General features: G+C 39.5%; 1 protein-coding gene across 2 annotated transcripts in view; it reads left to right on the forward strand.

Annotated features, from left to right (window-relative positions):
- Window positions 1-18,648, forward strand: part of LOC146003509 (uncharacterized) — a 79,946-nt gene that overhangs the window by 12,115 nt on the left and 49,183 nt on the right. The window contains exons 1-2 of one of the 2 annotated variants that reach the window (XM_083141797.1): window positions 7,479-7,582; window positions 12,147-12,314. In XM_083141797.1, the coding sequence (XP_082997923.1) occupies window positions 12,208-12,314 (107 nt within the window). In that variant the 5' untranslated portion in view covers window positions 7,479-7,582; window positions 12,147-12,207. Of the gene's footprint in view, window positions 1-7,478; window positions 7,583-12,146; window positions 12,315-18,648 lie in introns of those variants that run through there. The other variant, XM_083141796.1, reaches the window with a different exon arrangement.

Consider the following 18,648-nt stretch of genomic DNA (forward strand, 5'->3'; position numbering starts at 1 on the left):
CCTCAATATTGTAAACGTTATCTGCAAAAAAGAAGTTAAATACTCAGATATAGCTCCGTACTTCTAGAATTACTTTATACACATGCATTTGAAATTTAACTCTGAATTTCTTTCTTCGTATTAGTATATCTAAGCTTGTGAATATATTTCATTTGTAATTTTATAACGGTTTCATGAACATCTACGAAATAGTTCCTTATAACTTGGAATATGGTGAATAGATATGAAATGTCTTGAAATTAATTTTCGACCACTAGATTTTGGCAAGGGAATTATGTGTGATCCGTTTCCAGTCATTCATTGCTTAAACAAACGTTTTAAAACTATGTGGAATTTTCATTCTGGGATAAGTTTCTTTACTTGCTACATGTATGCGAACTACACTCTGTCCCACTTATCTCTGGAGCAGGTGAACGAAAACAAGTATCTGAGCAGCGATGAACACGTGAGAGGAATGGGATTGCGTGGAGGGAGGAAAGCCACTGCAGTTACCAGCCTGCCCAGCAGCGTGCACTAATTCGCTCTGTCCACTCGATCCCCTCTCCCCTCTCTCCACTTCTCTTCCGCTATGCGCGGCTTTGCTCCAGAGATGTTGGGACAGGGTACAGTTAATTGTTTCTCAAAAGGTATCATCTATGTCTGTATGCCACACATTTAATTCTTACTCACATGGGAAAAAAATGTCAATTTGTATTCAGGGGGTAGTTTCACAGTTACAAACTATTTTGGCCTTGATGAGAAGTTTAGTGTAAGTAGGCATTTTGTTTATAATTTTGAAATTGAGGTCGTCTAAAGTTGAAATCCTCATATTTAGGGCTTGAACTCGTCACCTAAGTGGTTGAAGATCGTCCTCTACTTTGTGCGTGACCTTCTTTATTTTTCTATTCATTATTCATCCTCATCGTCGTGATTAGCCAAAGGTAAAATAAGAACCTCCGACTGCAGGACGGCATGGATTCGAGTCCGCCTATGCTCACTCTCTAGGTTCTCGGCCTGTGTATTGTAACGTTTGTCCCTTTTGCGTGTTTACAAACCTTACATAATTAAAAATTGCAAGTTCAATTTTTAGCCATCGAGGGCGTTACGCCTCACGATTGCTCTCTGGTGCTGCCCCTGGCGGCATATTTTTGCGGCTTACGCCCGCTCGTAAATTCCGCTGCACCAGGCAGTTCAGTTCGTCCTTCGTTCTCAACCTCGCACGCCCGCTTCGAACGGCTCACATCCAGTACGGTGCTCGTCATCTAGTCCTCGCCGGCAAGAGAGTACCCGAACCACGACCGGTAGAACTGACGTCTGCCACGCCGACCGCTGAATGGAGAGAAGGCCATGAAATGAGTACAGTGACTCTAATTGAAGGAAGGCATTGCAGCTCTACGTGATGTGAATACTCGTGGGGAGGTATGTACAGACAATCTCTAGACCGTGAAAGTGGGAATAAGATTATTTCCTTACCGTTCGCTGCGAAAGTTTTGGTTACAACGTTCTCACGGCATAACTTTTTGAAATAAGTGAAATTACGAGAAGATCCTTGTATTCTTCCCCCATTTATTTGTGCCCACGACTGGCCCACTTGTTTCTTCGACTATTAGCACGGTGAACCTTTTTTGTAGTGCCATAAATCGGCGTACGTTTTCGTGCTAGTGTGGACTTAGTATAACTTACGCGAACCAGCCTTTTTTTGTTAAATTGGCGTTTGTGAAAGTTACAAAGAAAGAACGTGGGAAAATTGTTAATGAACCCTTTTGGTAAAGTGCCATTGAGTAAAAATAGGAACTTGAACTTTTATAATGGAACTCGTTGTTCCAGGTGGGACTACCTTTGTTTCAAGCAACGTTAAATGCGGGCGCATTCACACCTGAATCAAATAAAATAAAAAGGACTTGGAATTTTCGCGATCCCCTGCCTGTTATATCCCAATAGCAATCCTGTCCGCGTAGAGGTAGCACTAATGATGCACTGAGAAATGGGGACACACTCAAAATAAAGTTCAGGGAGTTAGTTAAAAATAAAAGTCGTTTTGGCCTTTTGTTTGATTGAGTAAAGAAGAACGGGACGTTCTTACCCGAACATGCGATGTATACCTTTTGAGAGATTAAATGCTCCCGCATGTAAATTCATTGTATAGCGTTAGTTGGTAAAGAGACAAGATTGTTAAGTGGACGGTTACATTTAAATTTTTGCATGATTGTTAAAATGGAATGGGGTATTTATGTAATACGGTAAAATGGAGCGCCGGTCGCTCGAACTGTTAATTGATTAATGTGTTGTTGAATTACGCCCAGTATAAAATACCTTGGGATTGTTTGTCGTATTCATATAATGTATTTGGTAACAATCTTGAATACAATTGTGTTTATTAATTGAATTGTGTGGTATCTTAATTTCTGGTATCATGTTCTGAACAGCAAGAATTGCGCGATAAAGCAAGTGGTCACGAAACGATCCTAAAATTAACATAACAAAAAAAGGGCGAACGTACACGTGTTTAATTTTTGCATAAGTTACAGTAGCCAGAGGAACGAGAAAGGAGGTTGCGTTGGAGTAACACCATATTGATTTTGATTACAGTGAAGAAGGCTAACATTGCTATTCGCTGTTGAACCCTGTTTGAAACTTCTCGTGCACGTTATGTGGCGCACGTGAGTTTCTTTTGTTTTCAGGTCTCCTTCCTTTTTTTTTGTCTCGTGCTTCTTGTACTCGTCGCCCGTAAACTCCTGCGTCATTGTGCGGGAAGTACGACACAGAAAGGGGAGGAATATAACTTGTAACGTGAAGAGTGGGTCTCGAACCTATTGTACTTTGAAGGTGAGTTGCCGCTTGCCGCTTCCAGTTAATTACCGCGTGCAATCTCACTTAGCCCATCTCCCACGTCACAGTATGGGACCGGTGGCAACTCACCATCGTGAAGAAATTGGGGAGCTACGAGTGAGTAGCGTAACCCGGTCTCGGAAATCTCCTATGTTCCTGGGTAAACAAAAAATAATCGATCAGACAATTCGATTATCGAAGGCGATAAAATAACCTCCGGTTGACCAAGTTGCCAATATAAATAAATGGAATACAGATTGTCTTCGAGCTTACATTGTTAAAAAGGAGCGGATACACGTATTACTATCCCAATAATTATTCAATACGGTTTTTTGTTTGTCAGGAATTATCACTTAAACTATTGCATGTTGAGCTGGTGCCTACCTAGCCGCCTCTGATGAAATCTACCATTCTTCATATTCTCTTTAAAATTCGACTCTGGTCACTTGTAACGTGCTGGGTGCAGACGCTGTGCATCGAAGAACAGTGTTTTGCGATAAGAAGCGGCCTTGAATAGCGTGAGTGAGTCACTTTGATCGCGAGCAAGCTAGACTACCAAGCTTGTCTGCCTTTGAAAACCAAGTCATATTTTTCACGGTTTCCGAACGCGATTGCTATTGTAGAAGTATTATATTCTCTCAAACGAGCAAGAAAGGAAATTCGACCAATGTTCTACCGTCATTTAAAACCAAATATTATCTATTAAACGAAAAGTTCACGATTGTTAATAAACGGTTTAACCTACCTGAGCATAAGGTGAAGGTAAATACTAAATTTAATAGAAAGGTTCTCCAAAATTTCTCTTCCACTGTCTACGTAAGGTCAGTACCCAGGGGAGAGTCCATGTGGGCCATGCTTCCCCCTCGAACCCTAAAATATTTAAATGTGAACATATAAATAAATAAGTACGAAAATAACATCTTCGATTTTTGAAATGTGTAAAAATTTCAATTTTGCTTTTGTATAAATGAATCTGTTTCTTGCGCAAAAGTCTTCAAGCTGCAATATTGGGTGGTTTTAGTTTTATAATCATTGATGCAAGGCTACCAGACGTCCGATTCACCGATTTAGTCAGGACAGTGCGTTACTTTCAATCCCTGTCCCGACTTTTTCGAACTGCAATCGTGATGCGAAAATGTCTCTTTATTATTGTTTTTTTTTGTTAACTCACAATTAGACATGTTCTATATTGTATGAATAATTTTAAGTACGCAACATAGAATTATCATGACTTTTTAATGGCGCTCGCACTATTTGAACTATTTTGTAATATCTGTCTGTCTGTCTCTCTCTCTCTCTCTGGTCGACGTCAATGACAGAAATGCAAGCAACATTCTTATTTATTTTTAACCCAATTAAAGGAAAGTGTAAGCATCATGTTGCTCTTCCTTAGAAATTGTTGTTCTTCGAGGAAGAAAAATTAGAAGGATTTAGTCCAGCACCTTAACACAGTGTCCCACGAGTCTCTCTTGACTAACACTGTCAAATGTGAAGTGATTTTATGAATAAAATTTTCCGCCTGTTTACTGTTTACGTATAACGTTGCACAGATTTGGTAGTTCGCACACGGTGTAATTATTTCGTGTTATCTTACGCAACAGCAAATACATTTCATAAGACTGTTCTGGACACAAGACTTGCATCAGTAAACAAGCATTTTGTCTGTTACAGTATCAAAGGAAAAGAACATCGTCCTGTAATGTTCAAGCCTCTAGATATTTTCCATTAGTACGTAATGTCTAATCACAATAATAAGTTAGAAGAAATAACTCGCATTTTCACAACTACCAATATTCTCGTTTTTAATCACTTCGAAAATTATTTCTCGAAGATATCGGTTATACTACAAGAAAGCAAATCAAAATTAAAGTAAAAGTTCAACTACACGTATACCAAACGACATTTACAATATTGGAGGGACAGAATACTTTAAAAAAAATGTTATTTCATTCGAAGGTAAATGCGTGGTGTAGTGGTTCTTCTACCTGGTTTCAGGAGCTGAAGCTTGTAGGGTAGTGGCTACCGTTCAGGATTGTCAATCTGATGGTCGTAGGTTCAAACCCTTCCGGTGGCAGAACATTTTCGTAAGTTTTAGACAGATCCCATTGTGTTCATTGTCCACGCCGTGTGAAACGGAATGATTCAGTTTGGAATTAACGATGGGGGGAGGGGAAAAATTGAATTACAAAATCTCAATTTCAACGAACCGAGAAGTGGAGAAAAATTGAATAATTCTTTTAAAAATTACGTTAATTTTTTTTAGTGGTGTAATCGCAGGTAAAATCAAAGATCTTACATGGAAGATTTTAATTTGCTCTGAACTCATCCAAAAGGCATTTCGCACCGATCTAATATATTCTCCAATATATTTCAAAATGTTATTGAATGTTTCATGTCGATAATTTGACCAATGCATCCATTCTTGACGCTCAGACGATATTTTCTGCAACTACCTCTTCTCTCCAGTTCCTTCTCCCTCTTCTCTCCCCTCTTTCCGTTCTGCTTTTATCTCATATCGCCTTCCCTACTTTTCTCGCATCTTATCTCCATCCCACTCTTCTCCACTCCTCTTATCTCCTTTCCTGTATTAGATTTCCGACTCCACTGCACTATTCTCTCTTTGTTCGTTCTTCTCTTTTCTCTCCTTTACTCTACTCTCCACTTCCCTCTTCTTGTCTCCTCGTCTCCTCTCCTCTCCTCTCGTTTTCCTCCTCTTTTCTCTTTTTTGTTCTTGTTTCCTCATCTCATCACCGATGAAATACTAGAAAACCTATTTTTTTCTTTCAGAAAGAATTTTGTCATTTGCGATATAATAGTGATATTTTTAATAATTTTATACAATAATACTTGTTTATATTTCTTTCGCGTATTTTATAAATATCTATTGTGCATGTGGCAACCCTGAAATTGAGCCTAACTCTGCACGCAACCCACCAACGGCTTGTGTAAATTGGGTTGCCTAGTTTAAAATGTCGTTGTCCTAAAACTTTTGAGAGACACTGTACAACCAAGGTCGTCTGGCAGACATACTTATACCACCTATATGTTGTATTCTTTACATGATGTTTCCAGTGATCCCAATGTTGTTTTGTTCTTGACGCTTGTTATAAAATCTATGTAAAGCCTGGTCCACACGTAATGTTTTATCGCCAGTGTTGCATGATCATGCCAGACGGATCAAACAAAGCAAGTTTGACGTCTTGCTTTAACTGAAAGAGGTTTGACGACCGCTCGAAAGCTGGAGCTGAGTTTTCAGACAAAAGTCGTTGCATGTAGACGCACATGCCTCAATTGAGGTTACTAGCGACAATAATTTTCAGTAGGTGTCCATATCCATACGTAAATAATTCGCCAATCCTAATGTTCCTGCCGTAATTCTCGGAGCAAATTGAAAGGTCAGAATTTACCCCCTTCAGAAGCCACTTTCAATCTCTCCGCATGGACTGAAATTATATGGGCCATTACATTGTCACCGGTGCGACACGCGGACTACATTTTTATATCAAAGTAACTATTCTACTGATAGTTAAGCAACATTTTTCTTAGTTTCTGTGCAATGAAATATGAAACTTAACACTGTTGATTAAACATAACTATCCTTTAAAATACTTTCCCAGATTTACAGCTGCAAGTAAACAATTTTGTGTTACGAAACACTACCTCTTCACTTAATAACAAATTTATTTTAATTCCTGTGAATTGCTAAATGATGAAAAATATTTTTTTTTATGACAAAGAGAAAAGGTAATTGATGGAGTTGAGGGGAAAATGCAACAGTTAAAGGAGAAATTAATTGTTTCTTGGTGCCACGGGTGGGACACAATAGAAAACAAAAATAAATAAAAAAAGTTAAAATAAACAAATATATAAATATATATAAAGTATACACTACCCTCTAATTTAATTATGTATAATACTTTAACTTTTATGGAAATGACTATTTTAGATTGTTTACTCACAAGATAGGATAAAGTTACAGCATTGCATTTAATTTTAAAAATGAGGTTCACATGGAATGCCCCATATTTATCAATAGTGCTTCCTTCATCCATGGTGCCTTTGGAATGACTGACAGAAAGCATTAAGAGTGTAGCGGCGTGTTTTGCGTCAGTCTTATCTGTCAAACTTACCTGATCATGAAACACTAACGACAATACATTACGTGTGGACCAGGTTTAAGGTAGGCGTAAGGAAAAAGCTGGTTCCCTCTTCCGAGCTTGTTTGGCATACAGGTCAGCAAGAGTTTGTATCATTGTGCACCCGAATGTAGGTCAAGCTAACTTGCTGTTCATTGTTTTTAGTTGTACGGCTTTTTTCAATATGAGGCAGGGGGAAACTGAGACGGTATGCGTCTATCCCTGTTCGAGATAGCGTTTGTAGCACAAAGTTTGTAGGACTCTCAGGGCAGGCTTTAGTAAGAACAAGCGTTTTAGATACGTATTCCATTGCGGTGGGCAAAGATGAGCGCTTGATAAAGACAGTGCGCGAATTAACAGGAGGGGGAGAGTTGCCGGGGACCCCCCCCCCAAAAAAATATCCTGGCAAGAGAAAAATATTTGTATTCCTGCCAGGGATGTTTCTATCCCCCTCAAAGAAAATGGAATTTAAAGCATACAATATACAATTTCTTAACTGAAAAATAATCCGTGTCCATTATTGTCAAGTCATCCAAGATTTCCATGCCGAAGAGTATACACCCTTGTGGATTAAAGGCGGTCCATTCTGCAACTGACCAACCTCACCGAATATGTATTCAAGTGCTCACAAGAAACTTGTAGGTGGTTAAATCGTTTGAAATTTAGATGAGCTTTCGGTGTTACTAGTTTAATAGCTCTTTTTGTGTAAGAGTTTGGGTTTTCTTAGAATATAAGCACACTGTTTCTAAATCACATCATAATTAAGTATTAAGTAAGATTTAATGGCCTTGGTTACTCGTAGAACCAATATTCAAGGTACTTAGAACCGTAGGTAGAGCAATAGTTTAATTTACTGACTGGTAACATATATACAAATTTGTACACACAAAAAAAATACTTTCCAAAATGAAATCACAAATACGCCATTGAGTGGGTCAACGGCACCAAGAGGGGGAGGGGGTACTTGCTCCGCCCATGAGATATATGGAAAATGTTCATGTAATTCTAATGGTGAAATTGTAGCAATATTTTATTACAAATAATATTGTTTTCTACTATTTACAGGAGGTCAGTTACAGCAATTAACTGCCATGTTCAATCCAACAAAATAACGAAAGAACCTTTTCACGAGATACGTTCTTAGAATCATATTGGCTACCGTAACTAGGGGTGTGCAGGATGGAAAAAAAATAATCAGGATGGGATTGGGAAGGAAATATTGATAATTCTGATGTTCAGGACTGAAAAAAATTCTCAATTTCCCGGTCAGCTCGTAAATTTGTTAGGACGGGAAATTTTCAAAATTTCCCGATACGGTTTAAATCTTGAATTGTACGCAGGCGCGTACCCAAGGGGGGGGGGCATGCCCCCCCCCCCCTCGAGCCATGCAAATTTCTAATTTGAACGTGTAAAAACCTACAAAAATTATGTTGATGGTTTTTCAAATTTTGCATGAATTTCGATGTTGTCCTTGCACAAATGAATAGGTTGTTTCTGGACAGAGGCAGGCTCTAGAAGTCTGCAGTCTGCAATATTGGGCTATTTTAGTAGTACTATAACCATTGATGTAAGGCTATCAGACGTTCCGATTTAGTCGGGACAGTCCATTCCTTTTAATCCATGTCCCGACCTTTTCGCCTCTGCTCGGTCACAAATGTTTCACATAATTAGAATACGCTTTCCATTATGGAAGAAAGGTTCCTCAATGACTGCAATACAAAACCAACCATATAAAGGGCATTTAGCTCTCCACCCGCACCGCAAGGTCTGTGATCCCTTTCCGTCACCACTGAGCAGAAGGATAGAAAAACTTTTTGTTTTCTTTCTCCGATATCAGGGTTTTTCTGCACTCAATGGCTTAGGGTTAATTAATACGTATTATGTAAATAGGAGAATCCACTTCACAGCAGAATCATTGCTAGATTTTTGGAGCAAAAAATTGCCTGAAGTACTTTTAACATATATTGTCATTTGTCCAAAACACTCAAGAAATTAAGTACTTCGTTATTTTCGAAATTCTGTCCATCGGAATTTCCTGCAACTTTTCTTGTTTTCTACTTGTAATTGTCTTAAACATAAATACACAGTGATGAGACCGTACAACAGACAACTTTCACAGTATACAGAAGACATCAAGGCCAAAATATTTCTATGCTACGAGCTGTTGATAATGTCATTTTCTATCCCACATGTATGCATCCCCATTTAATAAATTCTTGGTTGCCACTGGCATTGTTTTTACTGTCGAATAAGATTCTAAAACCGAAAACACGCCATGGAAACAATATTATGCCAGCAGACACACTGCCAGGGTGAAGTCACTTATCTGTTTCCTTCAGATAATTTATTTTCAGGGTTCGCACTGACTCCAAAGTCCTGGACAACTGGAGGAATCAGGAAAACAAGGCTAGGACTGAGGTCATTGGAAACAAATTATTTTTTAAAAAAATCTTTCAAAAACTGGAAAAGTAAGGGGAATTAAATGATTTCTGCTTGGCAGAATTTGTAACTGGAAACACGTTTCGTTTTACCTTCCCAACAATCTTCTTTTTTGGGTAATATTGGTTATAAAAAGGTTCTTTCATTTAATTTTTAATTTATTTTCAAAAATGTTCAACAAACGTGATTCATTTGATTAACTTACAAAGTTGAAGTGTAACTCTTATTTTTAGCATGTTAAATCATTACACATTTATGTAAAATACCTGGAAAAGTCAGGGACTTTGCAAAATGGGTGTGAACATGGGCGTCCGGAAGGGGGGGCGTGGCCCCCCTGGAAAACGAAAGTCAACCAAAAATTACATATTTCACACATGTAATTTAATTTCAGCCATAATAATGTGTGTTAATTATTGCACGAACATGATAAATTCAAATATAAGCAATGTTTTTCAGGGATGAACACTATTATTGGGGAAAATATGCCATGTTGGCCCCTCTGGAAAAAATACCTTCCTTGCCCCTCCCTGGAAAAAATCCTGCGGACGTCCATGGGTGTGAACCCTCATCTATCAACCCCACATACGTATGTTGCTTGTCGTAGGTTATTTGAATTGTTTGCATTATGCACACATGTAGTCTACCCCTATCATACAATTTTTTTTCGCTCTCTGACAAACAAATGTCAGTGTCAACTGCAAATATTTGTCACGTGGTTGCGTACATATAGGTTAGAAAATTCTGTTCTTCAACGTTTCGTAACAAAATGAGCAAATTTCTCTACCCACCCTCTCCTATATACACCCCCTCCTCCCCCATACACACACACACACACACACACACACACACACACACACACACACACAGTGTATAATATGAGAGAACATTTTTTTAAAAATTCGCCTATGGGTCTGCCCCCCCCCCCCTCAAAAATTTCCTGGGTACGGGCCTGATTATATGCACTATTTCCTCTTCAAGTGATGTACTTCTGGAATAAAAACTGTTAATTTCAAGAATAACACCATTAAGCCTTGTTTCCATGATTATGAAAAACTAAATATGCTGACCAAGGCAGTAATTTATTTTATTAAAAACATAAACTAACGTAAAAGAGAGAAGGTTTGGAATAAGGAGTATGGGGAAGACCACAGAAAAGATATGCAAAGTGCTTAAGAAAGCGGGAATTAAAACTTACAGGAAGGGAGGGAGAAGCATCTTAGGAATAGCGAGGAATGCAAACAAGAAAAATGAAAACAGAGAAGAGGAAGAGGAAGGGATTATCTACGAAGTGAAATGTAAAGAATGTCAGAGTGTGTACATAGGAGAAACGAAAAAGAGGCTGAAAGACAGGTTGAAACAACATATGGATGATGTACGACTTAAGAGAGAAAGAAATGCAATATTTAAACACACGAGAGAAACAGGACATGACATAGAGTGGGATGAGGCTAAGCAGATAGGAAGGGAGAAGAGAATGCTAGTGAGAAAATGGAAGGAAGCCAAGGAAATAGAGAAGAAAGGTGAAGAAGACAAAATGAACTGGAATGGGGGATTGAAGTTAAACAAAGAATGGAAGAAGATGTTAGAAAGGGTGGAAAGGACAAGAGAGAAAGAGGAGAGGAGAAGGAAGAAAAATGAAGGAAAAAGAGCGTGAGATTAAAAGTCCAACTACATTCTATATGGAAGTAATTGTGTTTAGCCTTTTAGGTGAAAGTAAAGTTGGAAAGTGAAAGTCACCTGCTAGAAAGTTCCAAACAACTTTCTAAATAGTCTGGAGGGAGTAATGTTTGTCTATATATAAATGCCCTGTTTTTGTATCTTGTTACTTTTGTACTTGATACAGAGTCTGAAGAAGACCATGCTAGAAGGTTGAAACGTTACGTTTAGTTTATGTTTTTAATAAAATAAATTACTGCCTTGGTCAGCATATTTAGTTTTTCATAATTTCAAGAAATTTCAGACACTTACAGTGCAGAAAATATCAAGAATTAGCTTAGCCTCTTTTAAATAAGACCCTTTGGAATTTCTCGGCTGTTGGCGATTACGAAAAGTCTGGATCTGTTCTGACCTCGATAAATCACTCCCTGTCATTTTCAATTATTACCTTTTTTCTTTACCTTCCGCATGTGAAAACATGTATTAGGAGTAGCATGAAGCACAGTAGATTAAATGATATATATGCTTTTTGAAAAAGTACAAAATGACAAAGAATTGTTCATCAACAAAGTGATAAGATGTTTATCAAAAGGAAGGACAACGAATCCGGTTTCTATCTAGATAGCAGACAGAATTGTATGATTTGTAAAGTAGTAATAATAATACAGCAATAATAATATTATAATAGTAATAATAATAATAACAAAAAATCAGCAACAAGTTTCTGTGACTGAACGGCAAGATATGAAAATTTACTATGTCCGCCCCCAAGAAAAATCTTACTGGTGGCCTTGGAATGGGCATCCCCCCCCCCAAGCAAAAGGTTTAATACGCACAGTGAATAGATACGTGTAGCATAACATTCTGGCCTGGCGTCTGGACTCACGACCTCTGTGGGGGGGGGGGGCTAATGTTGTCACCCGTCCGTATTTGTGATTGTTCTTTCATCAAATTCATCTTTACAAAAGACTAAATGTTGCATTCCGAATCAGAAAACATTCGTAGTTTGATGCTTACACTGAATAAAATAAACAAAATGGCGGCAATTTCACGCCTATTTTGTTTCGTTAAAACTTAATTTTTATTCCAGACCCATTTTCTTTCTAGCTACTGCCAAGCAAAGTTTCATAACAGTACTTCAAAGGCAATGAAATAATCCACAGAAGCCATGGCGGACGATAAGGAAAAGAAGGCAGACAAGAAGAAGAAGGAGAAGAAGAAAATGCGGGAAATATTGGACGAGTTCATACCTGAAGAGTTCTTGCTACAGAAGCAGTAAGTTTGATTTTGATTTGAATTTAAAATTTTAGGTGCGTCAGCACTAAGGCTATTTTGCACCCGTCACATTATGCGAGGTGCAGCCCCTTATCGTTACACATAACAACTCTAACGTTGCACAACTAAAATCATAAAATATTAAAATCTTCTGACTTTCGTTAAAAGCTGAGGCTGTAAAGGAGCACTCAGCACAAATAAGGACAAAACACAGGACAACACAAACAAAATTATACTGGCCATGGGGCCAGTCGCCAGAGCCTCGTTAGTCTGCAGTCCAGGGTGTACTACGTGGAAGTGAGGTTGACTATTGGGTGCACTATGTGGAAGGAGCACCCCTTACACCCCAGAAGCAGTAATTTGTAGAGTGTTTCAACATAACATGAAATTTCATTCATTGACGTTCGAGGTACCTGGTAATTATATAAACTAACCATGTATACCTATTCATAATCCCCCAGATGGGAGATGGCAGGACCCAGAAGGCAGAAGGGGAAATTCCCCCCCCCCCATTTCCCCCTGAGATACCACTCTGATACGAATCTACAAAACAGGCCTCTTGAATTAGACAAGAAGAAAATTCACTTAACGACGTTAAATAAACCAGACACGAAATAAGCCAAATTCATTTTCGTTTCTAGAATCAGCCGCTCCGTAAATGCGCCTGCAACGTGGGGGCATGGTGGGAAGAAGGGCAATGGTTGGTGGGTCCGAATTAGGTGAAGAGCTATACTCCATGAGGCCTTAGCAAGTTCGCTTCGCGGGCTTGCAGCACACAACAATATGGGGGGGGGGGTGTCTGCGAGAACCAATGAGGTCCGCGAATGAGCGAGCCCGGTTGCCACAGCTAGCTCGCTGCACCCTTCTGGAAGGGTGAATGACCTCTGCCTCTTGCTACCTCGGCCATAGACAAACTACTAGGAGAGACTTGTTAACTCAATGTTAAAATCTGTGGCCTTAATACGTCACGGGCGAAACTAGCAACACCTATTGGCAGTGCACCCAACTACGTTGCCGATTTGCTTCTCTGTGGGCACGCTAGATGGCAGGCTGTGTAGAGGAGAGGGAGGGGAGGGGGTTGTACCAACAAATATATTTCAAATATTTTTCTAAGTTTCTCCTTTTTACCTTTTAAATATCCTACTGTTAATATCATCTTCTCTTCAATGAAAGCATGAGCGAAATAACTAATTTTGCAGCTATAGGTTACAATAACAGTGCATTAAACTACATCCACCCACTGCCGTTGCTAACGAGTCCAAAAAAAAGCATCCTCCATACATCACGCTGCACCTTCGACCCTTGTCTATCCACGTCCATTGTCCAACTGGCGGTGACGGCCGTTTCAAATTCAAAGCTGAGCTCGCGGGGGCTGGCGAACGTTGAATGAGTGTTGCTAACTCTACCCGCAGAAAATGAGCTGAGCACTGGATGACAGAAAAAAAATATTTGTGGAAATAAATATCAATGTGAAGCGCTATGTAATATAAGCTTCATATTACAAGCAGCAAATACCAAGGATTAGATATAATTCATAATTAATACTAATTAATAAATAATTAGTTCTAAGATGTCTACAGTATTCTTTGGGGACTCAGGGCCAGATTTCGAGTCTCTTATTCAAGGAAAGAAATTCAACACTGTATCCTTCATATGGGCTCTGTAATTAGGTATGTACCTGTTGAGTTCAATAAATAAATATATAAATAATGCACATGATGCATAAGACCATGTCGCATCCCGGATGGCGTAATGGTAACTTCGTTGCCATGTAATGAAGGTGTGTCGGGTTCGATATCACACTGGTGGAGACTGGAGAGTGTGTTCGAAATGGAAGTTTTTAGATGAGGGAATGTTTGCTCGAGCCGTGAGTTCAGTTGTTGAATGCTCGTATGTTCTCAAATAATAAATTATAAAATAGGACAGATGGGGATGCTTTGCGTAGATATTTCTACCTTGGAGATACTCCGCACATCGTTGTCCATTTCAAGCATTGGATGGTGTGATCCAATTTTAACCTGCTGGGCCAATCCCAACTAGCCTATCTGTGCATAAAACAAACTTAAAATTCAAAGACTTCTTCTGGAGATATCCCTGCGAGAACTTTCAAGTAGATGTCCTAAAAACGTTCAATGTAACTAGGATTAGCAAATGTATATTGTGTTTGGTTTCACTGTTAGTTGGCAATGGAGTGACATCTAGCGTAGAACTATGAAATACTTCGCGACTGAGAAGCGCATAACTTGGGTGCACTGCCAATAGATGTCGCTAACATCGCTGACGTCACGAAGACCACAGCTCGGGGCATTAGAGTTTCACCCCCGTGACCTCGGCCTGTTTGTTCGGCTGAGGAGCAGACGACACGAGAGTATCGGCAACAGTGTGCGAGCGACGTCTTTTGTTAGCCAGCGAAACGCTCTTTCTAAGGCCTCCTGCAGTATAGTAGCAAGAAAATGGGGTAATAGAAATGGAGCAAGCGTGCTCTTTCACAACCAAGACGAGGCCTTGGGCTAATCAGTGCTCCCCCCTTGTTTTAATTCTAACACTACAAGAAAGATCCGTTAGGATATACAAGACCCTTATATTTTGAAAGAAGTGAAAATTAGACACCTTCCATACCTCGTAAAATTCTACATTAAAAACATCATGATTATTGGCACTGCGTAGATATTACACCCCTCCCCTCGTCAGCACACGTACATTTCCCTGCATAACCTTTACAGCGCGCTGCGACGCCAGAGGTCCCGGGTTCGAATCACGGACTGGTCATGGGTGCCCCTTCATCAATTTCATCATATCTTTACTCATCGTCATCTTTACGATTGGCCAAAAGTGGCACAAAAGCGAAGTAAAATAAAGCAAATCAATCAATCCCTGTAGAACCATCGACGAAATTTGGCAGCGTGGAGAGCAGCGGCAGCTGCTGCTTACCTGGCAAAGTTGCGCAACCACCGCATATTTCTTGACTTACATAGATAATAATTATTAAAGTTATTTTGTAGATAATGTAACCATACGGGAAATTTCTTCCCGAGAATTTTCTGTTGCTTGCCTAGGCACGGGATGAGAACCTCCGTACTCTGCTTCTGCCACCTCAAGAGGGTGTTGATGGCCTTCCTATCCTTCTAAACGGGTTTCGAGCGCTATACCTGCCTTCCCCCTATCCCACTGTATAGGCGCCGGGGGTTTGCAGGCCAACTGCAACTGGCTACTACATTTTAACATGTAGATAATGTCTGTTTACTTAAGATTCAATTTCACTGTGTCTTTCACCTCACTACAGCAGACAAATTACGGTTATACGTGTTCTACGCGTTATTCGCTCGAGCGAAGCTCCTCTCAATTCCGTACGCCATCTAGCGTCGTCTGTGCGAACTATTTGGCGCTCGTGCGAAATCCTCTGCCGCACCGCTAAATAGAACAAAACTTGTCAACTAAATCTCCTGTAAATCAAAGTCGAAAGTTGAAAATCTCCCTTAACTTCGCGGCCAGATGTTGGTCACCCTACCCCAGGCACGTATCTAGAAATATGTTTCGGAGGGGGGGGGGGGTCCGAACCAAGTGTCTCAGGAATAATAATAATAATATTAATAACAATAATAGTTATATTAAAATAATTATAAAACAAATTAATACTAAATACAATACATAAATTAATATTAGATTATTATTACACAATTATGTAAAAATACTGTATAAGAATAGAGATATAACAGCGCATGTTCATTACGTAGCTTACCTGTAGTTAAGATCGGAATAATTTACATGAAAACAAGTGCCCTGGCAAATGAAATTATTGTCAAATAGATGAATACTTGAATATTTATCGAATAACAAAAATGATGTTACATGTACTTGGAGAAAAGTAAGATTCTGATTAAAATTTTATGCATATTATTTTGAGTAGTAGTGTACATAAATCTTCTCTGTAATGTCATGCAAAGCCGTAGGATCCCAATATAATCCTTGCCTTGTAAAAAGTTCAGAGGACATTAATAACTATCGATTATTATGCAACACGTGATAATATTTTCATTACTGGACCCTGGACCCCCGCCTTAAATACATCCTTCCTGTTCTTCAAAGCCGTGTGATCCCAATATAACCCTTGTCTTCCAATACGTTCAGAGGAAATTATACAACAACGGCTAAACGAATATATTTTTCATTATTTAATTTTAGTACTTGATACATCTTTTGGGGGTCCGGACCCCTGGACCCCCCTAAATACGTCCTTGCCCTACCCATAGGGGTTGGGAGCAGGGGCGGTCGCTCTTAAGGACGCCGCACTGTATAATCACAAGTGAACAAACACTACATAAAGCTTTATAAATTATAGCTTTCACATTCTCTGAATTGCAAATATTTCGTTGCTTGCAGATCGTTGGGTTGTCGGTTCTGTATTTATTCTTCCGCGACAATTGCGAAGTTTGCACGCCACTGCGAGGGAATACGAAACTGCTTTTACAGCGAGAGAAATCTGGCGGGGCACGGTCCTCCCACTTTACGTCTCCGTGACGAGACAAGGCCGCGAGGGGGGAGAGGCGAGGTAAATGGGGAGAAAACACGCGCAGGAGCTGTGTTCAAAACCCAACCACGTAGCCGAAGCTGGCTCTCCGGAGAACTGTAAACAATGAAAAGTTGCCAGAAGCAAGGACTTTTAACATAAGATAGATTTTGATTGTTATATTTATTTGCTTTATTTTACTTCGCTTTTTGTGCCATTTTTGGCTAATTTGGGAAGATGGGGATGAATGATGAAATTGAGGAATGGACATTCACAAACATCCATGCCCATCCCGGGATTCGAACACCGGACCCCTTGCGTCGTAGCGCGATGTGCTAACCACTCCGCCACGGGGGCCGGCTAACATAAGAAAATTACCAACTGTTGAAAAAACATTCTATATTCCATAATAGAGCAATATATAACATATTTTCCAATGAGAAAAAAATAATGATCGATAATCGAAAAAAATACAGACTTCTTGTTTGATTTTTGTTATTTAGCGTCGCTTTCGGCTTCTTGTGGCTAATCATGACGATGAGGATGAATGATGATATAATGGAATTGGAGGGACACTCACAAAGAATATCCATGCTCAGGCCAGGATTCGAACCAGGAACCCCTGGCTTTGTAATGCTGTATGCTAGCCACGGAAGTCGGCTACAGATTCTTGTTACCTGCTATGTTATCGCATGTATGCGTTGTACTTTTTCTGTGTTTAGGAGAAAGTACATTTGGATTACAAGATGTAGTTTACATCATGTAGGTTTAAATACACGTTTTGATTAACACGTTTCAAAAATTTCCTGATAATGTGGCAAAGTTGTCTGGTAACTTCTTTTCTGGATTTCTTTATTTCTGTTATCATTTTATTCTTCTCCCATTTTCATGATCTTCGTTTTACTAAGAGCATTCCGTGACATTCGCTACGAGACTCGCGCAAGCGGCCCTGCGATGACCGCCAGGCTGCTTGCCGCCGAGTCTCGTAGCGAATGTCACGGAATGCTCTGTATTAAGTAATAGTGCTAATCTAAAACATTATATTCGATAAAAACGAATAGATATCACAATTTATTTTCACGCCGGCTGTTTAGAAATTCGTCATCTAAACTCACCCCCAATTTGACTCACCTGAAAATTTGGCAAAATTGTCTGGCAAACCCGAGGCAATAAAACGACCAGATGGTAAAGACGATAGTGTTTCCAAGAATTGGCACTTGTTTCTTCGCTTTCCATGGAGTAAGTGAAGCTTTTCGGTAGTTGTGCGTTTGTCGCGATGAACAGTGTAGAGAACTTGTTGGCTGGATGAAAAATTTGTTGATATCACGGTTGCTAAAATCTGGAATGTCTTGGATGAATTTTCCCTACAAGCATGTCTGAAGAAGGTTTCTGGCAAGTTTGAAGTTTTTACTTATATTAGAGGTTCTTGTGCCCTATTTCACATATCAATTAGTCATGCTGGACAGGAACTTTTTCTGTGTTACTTTTTACTAGTAATTTTCACGTTAAATGCACGTAAATATTCGTTATTATGCTTATCAAGCTGTAGGCCTATATAAACTATTTCCCTTCTTGTGAATTATACCCTCTGTTAAGTTAAAAAAAAATGCTGCTATTCAATCTGTTAGAATTATATTTGTTCTTGGACCTTTCGTGATCTTCGTATTAGAGTGAGATTACTTTCGTAACATCTCTGGCTGTTTTGCACTGGCAGCTTTGGAGCGAGTCATAAGTCCCGGAGCAGCCAATCAACAAACGAGCCGCTGGCGTCATCTCTACCCAGCACCTATCGCTATCCCTGTTGCTCGCGCTCTGGACGGTTGGTAG

Source organism: Lepisma saccharinum, chromosome 20 (assembly GCF_977018435.1).
Source record: "Lepisma saccharinum chromosome 20, izLepSacc3.1, whole genome shotgun sequence".
Classification (NCBI taxonomy): Eukaryota; Metazoa; Arthropoda; class Insecta; order Zygentoma; family Lepismatidae; genus Lepisma; species Lepisma saccharinum.